General features: G+C 41.0%; 1 protein-coding gene across 1 annotated transcript; it reads left to right on the plus strand.

The window, feature by feature from the left end:
- Positions 1–8,256: 8,256 nt before the first annotated feature.
- tmem256 (transmembrane protein 256) lies at positions 8,257–11,086 on the plus strand. Its single transcript, XM_029454930.1, has 4 exons — positions 8,257–8,398; positions 8,973–9,010; positions 9,150–9,230; positions 10,428–11,086. The coding sequence occupies exons 1-4, from the start codon at positions 8,317–8,319 to the stop codon at positions 10,569–10,571; spliced, it is 345 nt and encodes a 114-aa protein (XP_029310790.1). The 5' UTR covers positions 8,257–8,316; the 3' UTR covers positions 10,572–11,086.
- The last annotated feature ends 2,704 nt before the right edge of the window (positions 11,087–13,790 follow it).

Genomic DNA, 13,790 nt, shown 5'->3' on the forward strand with positions numbered 1-13,790 from the left:
ATCAAATGAGGATGGGAATGGAATTGATCAAACTGAATAATGCACGTTACACTCACACCTGTCCTCTTGTTACTCATGTAAATATATAAGTGTTATGCCTGATAATTAGATAATATTCTACTCTTCAAGCTCAGAATAACAATGGGGAATTATTCCTGCTGAAGTATGCATCTCTTTCCACTGGATACTGTACGAACATAAAGTAGTACGGTAAACTTACGTCATCTCAACAACAACATAATGTGAACAGCAACTAAGGTTACACAAGCACAACCGTTTCATCTGATACCTTCCTCGCTCTGAATATATTTACGGATTGTAAACTAGTTTATCTTGAGTTGGACGTGCTCATTATCCAGTGCAGCCAAAGAAAAATGGATTCTGTTAAATGTCATTTTCTTTAAATGCTAAGAGCTCCACATTCAACTCCATTGTATTGGGACGAGATCGTGGGTACAAGCGGCCAAAATGTGTTTTCTCATTTTTTTGTATTTTGGCTGAGCTTTACATTTACTTTAGGCAAAATAAAGATGAAAAAAATCAAAAATCAAAAAAGTAATTAACATGCCAATGAACGAACAGATACAAATTTGAGAATTAGTTTAACTGCCTAACAATAGTATCTTGTAATTGTCAATACCTGCCTCCCCAGGTATTTGTAGTAGCACAGAAAAACATTTCTCTTCTGTTTTAATGAGATATTCTTAACACTCAAAAGTAAGGGCAACTCTGAAAAAAATTACTTTCAAAAGTATTTGTCTGTCTTCGGCGCCAAACTTGGCAAAAGGTAATTATGTCTTCTTTGCAATTATAGATAACAGCTGTTAAAATGGACTCACTGTGGAAGCTGCATACAGATGAACTGTACAGTTAAGGCAGACAGTAGGTGCTCTCATTTTAAGTTGTTTAGAAAATGAAAATGAAAAATAAAAATAAATAACACAACATGTGCTATTAAAATAACCTCAGTAGATGAAGGGAGCAGTAGCAGAGCGCTGGTTTCCATGCATGTCTCTCGCACATGATGGGACTGTGCTGGAAAAGCTTCCACTGCAAGGAGGAGAGCAGCATTATGTCACTTATGGAGCTGATGTATGAAGACATTCCGTTGTGAAAATGATCCCCTGATACTTCTCTTTGAGATAGGACATATAAAAACACTTTTCTTTGGTTCAATTTCCCACTTCCCATCTTCTCTCCAGGTACATGAAAAACGAGCCCAGGATTATAAAAAGAAATCTGCCGTGAAGCTGATGCGAAAGGTTTTCGTTTCTATTCCTCTTTGCTCTTCCCAACAAAAGAAAACTTCGCCCCGATACTGCCATCTACATTTTTCACCACTTATTCTGGTCATTCTGGCACGGCTAAACCTCCAATGACCTGCTCTTCCATCTCTTCCAAGTGTCCAAAGACCCTCCACGTTAAGCCACACACTCCCCTCTGCTAATTAACCCTCTGATGGAATTCAGGCTGGGAGGGATGCTGGTCAACTTTAGCCAACGTTTACCAAATGAGAATATTCATTAAAAGCTTCATAATTTTTGAACGTATTGACAGAAACATCCATGCTTCCGCCTCCTTCTCCAAGCTCCAGGCGTCTGCATGTCCATCAGTGTGAAATTCAGGTGTTGTTCTAGAAAAGCAAGCATTCAGAAGGGGGCTCATTAGAGGTGTGAAAACAGACTGATGGAGCCTTGACGGGAGGAATAAGCAAAGTAAAGTGAATGCGACGGATGACCTTAGCGGCAGCAGAGCCTAGGATGAAGCCGCGATGTGACTGGTATACATGTTGTGTGACAGCTTTGATTAAGATGCTCGCCAGCTCATCCGCTGCCTCTCTGTGTATCTCACTCTCTGACGGACGCGCAGGCATAAACTATAGATGGAGCATATGTGGAAAAGACGGAGGACAGAGGGAGAGGAAGCAACAGGATGGATGTTTCTTCATGACGGGCAATCTCAGGCACCAATCAAAGTCAACGCGAGTCCTTGGCAGCTGCACAGCACACATGCAATGCTTATGTAACCTTAGTTACTGTGCACAATACATTGTTGGGTTATCGTATGAATGCATGTTGTTTATTAAGCACCTCTTTGTGCTACATTCTTTGTGGCATTTTCAACTTTTGTGCAGGGGAATATGGAATATGTAAAATAAGGAGCTCGAAGATATAAATTATATGACTCAAAATAAAACACATTTGTGGCTAATTGATTAGTTTTGAACAACGATGGAGGCTTATGGAAGAGGCTACTTGTAAGTAAATTGGTGGCTTTGTGGGATTTCTTGACAATAACAGAAATATGGAATATTCCCAGACTAATCCTTTCAACTCACACTTAAATAATATACCAACATGATTTTAATAATAATAATATAATATAACTAGTCTGTAACCAGTGAACACATGGCAATGTGCTGTATTTAAGATGTGGACTCTAAACTTCCTGTCAGAGATACTTCTGTGAAAAGAATACATAGTACTTGATATATATAATATAATATAATATACTCAATACTCATTAGTTCCCTAATCTGCATATTGGCTATTTTGACAGAACCTTAGTTTATAGTTCTACATTCTGTTCACTGGGAACTTGAGGTGCAGCTGCAGATTCTGCTCATGAAGCAGCAGGACCAACTTCCTGATTATTTATCTGTCAGAGACATGAAGACCTGGCTGCTGACAGGAAGAAGCTTCCTGGAGGAGTGAGTCAAACTCATATTTCATTTGACTCATACACTTTTGAGCTATTTTACAAATGGGTTAAAGTTGTAGCAGTTAGATAACACTTTTATTTTTTTTACAGATTGCAGGAAATAATTGAGATGACAGGGATCAAACATCTGTTCATGACTGAACTGGTAATAAGAATATAGATGATCTTCAGACTTTAGAGTGAACTGTGTAGTTGCATGTACTATCAACATTATCTCGGGGTTGAGACTAAAGAGTGATGTTGACAGGCCTGGACCACAGCGAGACACTTCCGTCTCAGTCAGATGGAGCAAGAGCTCCTGGAAGAGCTGGACAAAGTTGACACGTGGGTGTCATCTCTGCCATCCAGGATATGGACCATGAAGTGCAGTCTGCTGCATCCAGCCAGGCGCACCTGCAGCTGGCAGAGGGAGATACAGGACTCCCTGGTACAAGACTGTGATGATGTCTTCTTCTGTGGTTTCTGGAAGATGATGAAACACTGCTTTTGTGTTTCCTCAGAGGACTATATCACAGCAAGGTCGCTGCAATAAATTCTTAAATGCATTTATTAAATGCTGTCCATTAAATCTTTTTGTCTGCATTTAGTGTGCATGTGTGTTTTATGTTAAGTGTCCTGGAGAGTCTGCAGTCTGTAGCATCCCCAAAGAAACAAAAACACATTTAACATTGATTGACTTTATGATTTACATGAGACACACACACACACACACACACACACACACACACACACACACACACACACACACACACACACACACACACAAACAGGGACACACACAGACTCACACACACAGGGAATCGCACAGATTTACACACACACACAGACTCACACAGGGACTCACACAGACACACACACACTCCGCAGGGACACATACACATACTCACACACACAGACACACACAGACACACACTCACACACAGGGATGCACACAGACTCACACACAGAATCACACACAGTGACACACACAGAGATACACACAGACTCCCACACAGTGACACACACAGACTCACATACACAGACTTACACACAGTGACACATACACACACAGACTCACACATAGGGATACACACACTATCACACATAGTGACACACACAGACTCACACACAGTGACACACAGACACAGACTCAGACAGACAGACACACACACACACACACACACACACACACACACACAAGGTGAAAACAATATCAACGTCGCTGTCACAGCTGGTAAATAATGCATTTGTTGGGGACTATTTTCAGCCAAATACACATTTTGTGTGCTAATTAGTATTTACAGCAGCAGGATGGTGTATGTGGGATGGAGTCAAAATAAACCAGAGTGTGTTTATATTATAGTAGGAACATGCCAGTGCAATGGTGTGGCTCATTTATGTGTTTTTGGACAACAATGGAGCTCTATGGCAGGAATAAGACACATCAGGTACACAGCCAGTAGTTGTACCTTAAAGCCCAGGATTATGTGATAACCAGGAGGGCTGGTACCTGACGTAATTAAACAGAACTTGATTTGACATGAGAGTAAATGAAAATGTTCATTTTGGGATTCTATTACGTGCTCAGTGCAGGGGCAGAAAATGAATTTATTCCCTGCAATGAAACCGACTTTGCCTCGCTGTAACAGAGTTTCTTCAGCTAGGATATTTTTTGGCCTAATTGCCGCCAGTGGCTAAATCCTACCCATTTGCATCGATCTCCTTTGAAGAGAGATGCAGATGAGCTTAACGAGTGTGATAATTATGCTCGCTCGGTGTGGGGAGCCTGCTGAAACCGCAACTTTGTGTGTGTGAGTGTGTGTGTGTGCATGTTTGAGATCGTGTGCTTGCGCATGCCTCGGTGTTTGTTTTCGTACGTGCAAAAATGCTGGGGACAAACAACCTGACATTTAGAAGAGAGTGACTTAGTTTGAATATCATTCAGTGGATTAATAATACGTCGGAATGTGCTTTGATTGCATTGTATGGAGCTGCACATACAGTCAGCTCAGGATCAGGAACAAGCTGCCATGCTATCAACAAAAGAAAGAAAATAGAAGTATTTTGCTGAAAACATCCACAAAACAATATTTTTCAGTGTTGACATGAGAATGGAGACAAATACTATTGTGTGTGTGTGTGTGTGTGTGTGTGTGTGTGTGTGTGTGTGTGTGTGTGTGTGTGTGTTTATGTGTGTGTGTGTGTGTGTGTGTCTGTGTGTACCTGAGGCTGTTTTGGTCCTGTGTGTGCGCTGCTCTGCCAGCCAGTGTAATGGCAATGACTGGTGTTGTCTCCCCGAGCACACAAAAGCCTGCACACCCAGACAAAATGTCACTCGACAGGCCTGTCTCTTCCATCTCTCTCGGCCTCCCTTCCTCTCTCTCTCTCTCTCTCTCTCTCTCTCTCTCTCTCTCCCCTCATTCTTTCCTCTTTGCTGAAAGGGATGTAATGACATGGACGAGTGACAGAGCGGGAGCATGAAAAGCTGTGGCACCGGGGCACAATACGTACATTTGTGAATAAACATCTCAGAGACATGAAAGCGTCCTAACAGATAGATAATTGGCTGCGGTTGCGGCTCCTCAAAGCAAGATGAAGACAGTGAAGGGCTGCCACTGTCAAAACACATCAAGGTTAATTGAGAATTTCAGAAAAGTTGGGTTCTTTCAAAATCTATGGGGAGGACGGAGCACGCCACCCAGCAGGCAAAGCTTTTGGCACACAAAGGACATTTCATTGCTTGCAGGATGGAGCAGTCCTGGTTTTGATTTTTTGCTGCAACCCTGCTGTATTACACCTCTGAGACACGAGGAACTCAGAGTGGAGGAGATGACACCTCTGACATTTTCAACAGTATGACAATGCATGATTCCCATTTCAGACAATATTAAATCAGAGTGTATCTTACTTCTTGAAATAATGACAACTGTGAGGTCTCGCTGTGGTGTTCCCATCTGTCTTGTTACCTGCTAACAGAAAAGAAAGCAGAACGTTTATTTTGATGTTGACGAGACCGGCTGCTTCCACTTCCACTATTTGCTTTGCATTAAAATTGCCTCGCAAAACAAAGATGCATGGCCACCAGATAAACCAAACAATATAGCTAACAAGAGCAGGAGATTGGATTTTCAAAACAACCCGCAGCAGTACATTAAGCTGAAAGAAAAGGGAAATTCCAGGTGTGCATACACTTATGTGGAAACGAATGGCAAGGAAGCAACATTTCTTTTGTTTCATTTCGAAATCGAAGCATCTTTCTTTATGCTTGTCACACCATGCCATTGTCTTACTCCAACAAAAAGGATTCACCGGGATGAAATAAAGCAGCTGTCATGTAAATGTGTAGGTTGCAAGACAAGTTACCAGTTCCCCTTTGCAGGATGTGCTCACTCGATTTCCTCGTTTAAAGCGAGCGGTGTTCAGCTTGTCATGCGCTTCACTGTTTTTGTTGTTGCTAGAGCTGAGTGTTTCCTCGGACGGCGGCTCGATAGGGGGAAAACAATCTACTACCTACTCAAATACACCAAGATTTGGAAGGAGAGTGAAGCTGTCACTGGAGAGGAGAGGAGAGGAGAGGAGAGAGGAGAGGAGAGGAGAGGAGAGGAGAGGAGAGGAGAGGAGAGGAGAGGAGAGGAGAGGAGAGGAGAGGAGAGGAGAGGAGAGGAGAAGAGAGGAGAGGCAGGTTGGCTGAAGTGAGATGGATGTTGGCTTTTGGAGGAACCTCATGACACACGGCTGCTGGGACTTAGAGATAATTTGCTGCTTGTCTGTGAAAACAAGATGTAAAGCCATACTTCATTGTTGTCCTCGCCATCCCATCTGCCATGGGCCAGACTGAAAATGACCTATGTTTTAGTGTGTGTGAGAGTAGATTTTGAGTGGATTTCACAGAAAGCAAGCATTCTTCTGCACACAACCCAACATGCAGGCGGAGAAATCATGCCAAATAAAAGTCCACACATTTCTGAGAACATAAACAGTCACTAGCCACAGGTTCAGTTCACAGTTGATGATGAAGGTTTGTGACTCATCAGGCTTATTTTTAATTAGCTACATGGTCATTAAGACGTGTTAATTGTATGCATTGTGTTAATGCTGTGTCAAAGTCAGCTAAGGACGAGGCTTGACAGAAACTGTGTTTTTGCGACTCCCCAGTAATGCAGTGTGACCCTAAGTAATTTCAATATGATAATTGGAAGAAGTCCTGCGGCCCCCTCAATGCGCACACACCCCCCCACCCCACCCCATCCCCGGACAAACCTTGGCATGAGAAAGCAATACAGCACCCCCTTTTGGTGGGCTCTCTGCAGGGATTAGTGTATTTTCATCAAAGGGTAACTTCCGCATTAATATCCAACACCCCTGCTGGCAAAACAACACGTCAAACATTACAAGCAATTCAGGAGAGATTCATCAGTGTTTCCCAAATTGAGGTGATGGACAAATTGCAAAGTGCTGCACACCAATGCACCCTCTGCACCGCTGAGCATGTCATCTAGTGTCATATGGCAATTTGGTGCATACGATGATGCTGAAAAAAAGAGCAGAATAAAACCCCTTTCTAAAGCCAAGCAACCCCTTTGTGGAGAATATCAATTATTCATACAAAAGCAGCACAATAGCATAATTCAGCACTGCCATAAATAATGCATTTCAGACATGAGGCCTAAAAAATATAAACACTTTTTATTTTATTTTCCATTTGCGAAGTGGACAGTGGATAACAGTGAATTTTAGTTTTTTTATTTCCTACAAGCTTAGCTATAAACAGATTTAACAAAAAAACAGAATAAAATAATAGAATAATGTGTTTTTTCACTTTTTTCCTGCTTACATAGTGTCTTCTGCAATGAAACTGACCAGCCATAGAAGTATGAAATGCTTACACTCACATAGCCTAAGGTAAGCCTAAATGTATTAAAGCACTGCTGAAGTGTCATGCCTGTGTCAGATCTATTTTGTAGAGTTATGAAATTCACCCCATGGGCTGAAACTGTAGCACGGCAGTCGCCATTTTGGTTCAAGCCTCCAAACGGATAACGGATGTGCATGGCAGCCAGGAGAAGGAGATTGACTGCAGTTTCGGCTCTATGTGGTGGTGCCTTAAAACACTCAACAGAAAGGCGTAATTTATAGAATGTACGGACAACTCATAAAAGTGGCGTAATCACAGACTGTATAAGGGTGTAATGCTAAAAAAGTGAGATGTGATTCAGAAAGCTAAAATCAGTGTGAATTATAATGAGTCATATTATTCTAGCTATCCTTTGTTTTGTATTCTTTTGTAGGCTTGCAGGCATATGTGTTTCGTTGTTAAGAGATAAGTGTATAATTAATTTGGGAATTAAATAACAATTACAATTACAAACGTTTATGAGATAATAATAAATTAAAACAAAGATTCCTGCAGCTGATGTGCATTTATCTTCTTCCTTCTTCTGCAGTACAGTTGTGTTACACTGTATTATATTTACTGTGACTTGTTGCTTTGTTACTTATGTTAAATCTCATGCAAAGAAAAGCCATAATCCGTAAGAAGGGGAATTTACATAAGTGCAGTGAAGGCAGCATTGCCCTCAGTCTTCCGTTTGTCGGATACAAACGCAGCTTCAAAACATGACCGCTTCTGTTATTGTCCGAAGGTTAGCAGCTCTGTCAGGGGCTTCGGCTGTGGCTGCAGGGGCATACGGAGCTCACGGTAGGAATTCTACATTAGCATATACTCCACACTAATGCAAGAGTATTTCTATTAGACTGGATAGTAAAACAGTGCCATGCCGAGGCTTACTACTCCAGCCTCCGTCCCAGAAAATACCTATTTAAGATTGGCTTCTGTAACTGCGCAGCTGCATAACAATTAAATACCAACTATATGCTGCTAATGTGTAATAGGCTAATGGTTAATTCGGCATTCAAACGATACCGCAAGCAGCACGTTAATTTAGTAAAATAAACAATTGTAATCAAGGTGACCCGCCTCCACAGTGTGTCATGGAGGAGTAGGTCAATGGCAAACAAGTGTAAACTGGTGTTTGCTGGATGTAGCTCCTGATGTTATGACTGCACTGACCCTGCTATCCATCTTGAGACAGTACTTTTTACACTCCTGTTTTCACCAATGCCATTGTTCACAAACATTGACTAAAGTCTAAACTAACATAAAGCTTCATGACATTAAAAAAATATTTAACAAAAATGTGTCAAATTATACGTGGAAGTCATATCGCATAATACATTATGTAATTTGTGTGTTCCATATTTCTTGTTTTTAGGCTTCAAAAACAGCGACCCTGATGACTACCAGAGAGTGGTATGTAAATAGCACTGTGATAATAAATGTCTCCTAATACAGTTTTACTCCTGTGATCAGAGATCATGAACTTGTTTAAGCAGTTTTGAGAATTTGGTGAATTTTTCTGAATGCTCCATCTCTGCGTCTGCCTCTACAGCTATTTGAAACTGCCAACAAGTACCATTTCTACCACAGCCTGGCCCTGCTGGGTGCTGCCCACTCGAGCAAACCTGCTGTGGTGAGTATGAAAGCCTAATACAAACTCTTAGGGCTGGATGCACTTGAATGTCCCTTAAAATGTAAGTGTCATTCTGCCATTACCCATCTGTCCCCACTCAGAAAACCAGTATTGCTATAAGCCATAATTACAAACCTGTGGCTGGCAATAGAGCTGTGAAATTGTGGGGGGTTTTTGTGCGACCTGGCTTCATCACATTATGACTAATAGAATTCCCCATGCCAAACCTGCAGTGCGAGGTATGTGTAGTGTAAAGGCTATTTAAAGATTTGTTAAACCACAAAATACCTGATTGAAAATCAACAAACTGAAAAAGGAGATGCATGCCAAATTACGTGTGATCAAAGTGTTAGCCAATGCAACCCTGATCTGACATCTAGTTGGAGGCTACAGGCTCAGCGTTACTTTTGGGACATTATGTTCTAACCTTATTACCACTATACTATGTCTAATAGTGTTACTTAAGTTTGGCAAGAAATGGGAGAAGTTACTAGATGTCAAATTATGCACAAATAATTTTTTTCATTTGAGCTCCTTCCGTCTTTATCTGAGCTGAGTTTTGCATTTGAGCCGAACGGAGATTGCGACATCTTTAAAAAGTTACGTCGCTCTGCTGTGAAGACCGGCAGTAGCACTGCTACAGTGATTTCAAACTTGGGGTGCTTTTTGCAGTTGCCAGGGGGCAAAGATTGTGGATTAGCTCAGCTAATTAGAAGCAATAGAAATTATGATCTGATAAAATCATGCACAGATAGGATATTACAATTTAGGATGCATCTGATGTTCAGTATATTTATTGTCACAATAACCATTACACTACCGGCTACATCAGGCTGTTTTCAATTAAAAACTACTTGAAAGATGGGGTAGCATTAAAACAAATGTAGCTTTATGGATATGAAATGTCCCTCCATGCCATAAAGAATGTAACAATAGCTCATACTTATCATATTCAAAATAAATATAATTATCAAAGTCTTTCCAAAATATAATACAATATAGGCAACCATAAAACTAATGAATTATACCATCAGAAATATACATGTTTGTTGGATACATGTTATTTGTGATGCAGAATCTTAAAGGAACACGCCAGCCCACGTGGTTGTAGTACGAATGAAACATCTGCAATTTGTCGGCAACATCACTGATTTAAAAATGCTTCTTGTGTGTCACCTCTGTCTCCCCTCAATACAGGCTGGGACCCTCCTGATTGCGGGCATGGGGATGTTTTGTGGCTCTCTGTACCACCAGGCCATGACAGGAGACCCTGGCCTACGCAAGGTGGCTCCCATGGGGGGTGTAGCTATGATCGCTGGCTGGCTGGCCATAATTCTCTGAACTGTAACAGTTCATATCCCCTCCAAAGGGCCACTGAGTGACACTAAACTGTCAGGCTGTTAATGGATGAACTGGAGAGCCTGTGAGAGTTTGCTGAAAGGTTAAAAGTGCTGAGTAATGTGGCCCATCTAACCGCTCCCTGTCCTGGGTTGTGGGTGTCAGCGGGAGATAAGGTCACAGGATTATCACTTTTCTGCCATTGCTTTCAGTTTCTGACTGGTGCCATCGAGTTGAAATGGATACACAAGCGTGTAGGATGTTGTCTCCTCAACAATTTGTTGACATGTCAATTTTGTACTGGGACAGAAAATCATTAATTGGCTAATAGAAATTCTCAATGCTTTACTTAAGTTTGTGAATATTACTGTCGCTTCTTTTTTCGCTTGTTTTTACTATATTTCCACCTACTGCAGTAAATACAGTTTCTATATTTCTGTACATTTATACAGCATAGGTTGTCAAATAGTAAAAAATAAAAGGAATTAAAAAGAGAAATAAATACTTCTTACACATTGTTGGGTTGCCTGATTTTCTTCCACTTACAGTACATGATTCTTATTAAAAGTAATTTTGTTTTGACAATTCTGACATTTATTTTTCATGCTACATAATACATGTCCTTTTCACCCAACTGCAGTTACTTGACAGTTAGTACTTTTCAGAGAAACATTTCAGACTTAATATACAAGAATGAATCAAGTTTTATAAACTGATCATATATTTAAACAGCCTAACAGTTTATAACGCAGCAAAACTGACCATCTACAACGTTAAACGCTACTTTCATGCTAATTCATCAATTATTGCTACACTAATACATAACCTTGAAATTACTAAATTATTAGATTGTTATACAGACATTCATGGTCTTCAAAAGATAAATCCTACTGATGTTGGTCGTCCACTCGCACATGATTAATTTATGACTGTGTTTGGTGCTAATTAGCAAATGTTAGCATGCTAACACTCAAACTAAAATAGCGAGGATGGTAAACATACATGCTAAATGTTAGCATGTTGTTAGCGAGAATGGTAAGCATACATGCTAAATGTTAGCATGCTGTTAGCGAGAATGGTAAACATACATACTAAATGTTAGCATTGTCATTGGAAGCATTGTATCATGCTGAGGTTAGCAGTTAGCTTAAAGCTCTGCTGTGCTTAAGTTTCTTGTAGTTCTCTATTACATGTACATTACGTTATATCCATTTTTGACCAGCTTCCTGTCTGAATATTAGTTTATTTGAATTCCATCTATTGCAGTTAACATATGAACATTTGCACTGCACATACAGTAGGGCTTGTTCAAGCACACGTACCTCGATTGATGGATTTACAGTTTTAATATCAAAATGAAAACTAATCCAATTGACTAACTCCAATGCGAGTTGAACAGGGGTCTCTTCAGAGTGTGGTTTTAAGTAAAAGGTTCGACAAACTCAGGATTCACCGCCTATAGAAGCCAAAGGAAATCCTCTCTTGCAGTGCTGAATGTCTTCACAGCCTCAAGCATTTGATCTTCTAAGTGTGCAGAACACAAAAGGAGTTCATTACTCTGGCCTCCCCTTCGCCGGGGCCGTGTTCCAACCACTCCACATTCAAATTGAAAGTGAAATCCATTGAAACACTAATTTGCCTTCCTGACTGTAGGCCCACGAATGGGGACCTTTAGAAAATAGCTGTATAAATCTTCGGGTCAATTTGCCGGGGTCGGCTCGTAAGCCGAGGCTCTGCTCAGCAGAGAAGGCGCTATTGACTGGACGCGTTGCCAATGAGCTCTTGATCACGACTCATAAAACCCTCATTAGAATTAAGTAGCTATTGGGAAGCATTCTGCTATTCCAGGACCGAGCAATCACGCAGCACAGAAAGCTCCGACACCCGGTCACAGATTTCTGACTCACAACTTTTAAGTTTATGGGAGACACCTGACTGAAAAGTTACAGGGTGTTCGCACTCTCGGGTGCATAATTGAAGCGTCATCATCAAATGTTCAGCTACATGTTAAATACTTGAGGGGAAAATCATGTGACTCTCTAACAAGATGTGAGCGACACATTTTGACCAGTTTCACACAGCAGGCTTATTTTAGGGCTTTTTATTTCTTTCCTGGCTGCTGCCAGAGATGTGTGGATCCTGTTGCTGCCAGCATAGCACCTCTGTGTTCAAATCTAGCTGGATCACGATGTTCTGCTCTGGCAGACCACATTTAATGTGTGAGCAGGAGAGAGAGTGTGAGAGAGAGAGAGAGAGAGAGAGAGAGAGAGAGAGAGAGAGAGAGAGAGAGAGAGAGAGAGAGAGAGAGAGAGAGAGGGAGAAATGGCAAAGGAGATTAAGGCAGACACTTGTGTCTGCCTTAATCTCCTTTGCTGTAACTTTCCAAGTTATTCAGACAAAGCTGTTCAGTCAGTGCCTGTCTTCTCATCATCTTTGTACCGAGTTTACTTACAGGGCCTTTAATGTATATTCAGTGTGGTGAGAAAAGAGCTCTACAAAGTGATCTAAATTAATTACACACAGAATACAAAATACTTGTTTCCGACAGTTCAAAGCTACATCTACACTCACAAGTATGGCCAGACTATTAGAGTATAAAGTAATTTAGGTTAGCATGAAAGTTCATTCTTGACCTTGCATTGGGTAAGCTTCAAGACTGGATATAGGGGGAAACAGCTAGCCTTCATTTATGCCCAACGTAACATAATCAGCCTAACAGAACGTCTAATTTAGCACAATGAGCCTCTAGATTGTCTGTTTCATCCCTGCAAAAAAGTGTAAACATTTATATAATTAAACATTTTACCACCTGTCTCTGAACAGGCCAGGAAACAGTCCAGTGGAATTGTGTTGCGAATTATTGATTTAACTCCCAGGGATGCTCTGTAACTCGGAAACTGTCTTGTATCCTTTGACTTTTTGCTTTACAATCCAATCTTTGCACAGTTGCTTGTTCCTTTGACTTCGTGGTGCAGGATTGACCTCAATACTGACTCAGCAGAACTCAGACCCTCCTGGTCCAGGCGTACAGATACTACAATCAACGGAAACCCCTTTACTGCACGCACAGGTGATCTCATTGAACTAATTATGTGACTTCTAAAACCAATAGGCCCTTTTCACAGCAGACATGTTGACTTGTCATTGTAGGAAAAGCATGAACATTATCCAGGACATTGAAGCAGCTTTTCTTACTGTGATATAACAAAAAGAGGCAAATGG

This window comes from Cottoperca gobio, chromosome 18 (genome assembly GCF_900634415.1).
Source record: "Cottoperca gobio chromosome 18, fCotGob3.1, whole genome shotgun sequence".
Lineage (NCBI taxonomy): Eukaryota > Metazoa > Chordata > Actinopteri > Perciformes > Bovichtidae > Cottoperca > Cottoperca gobio.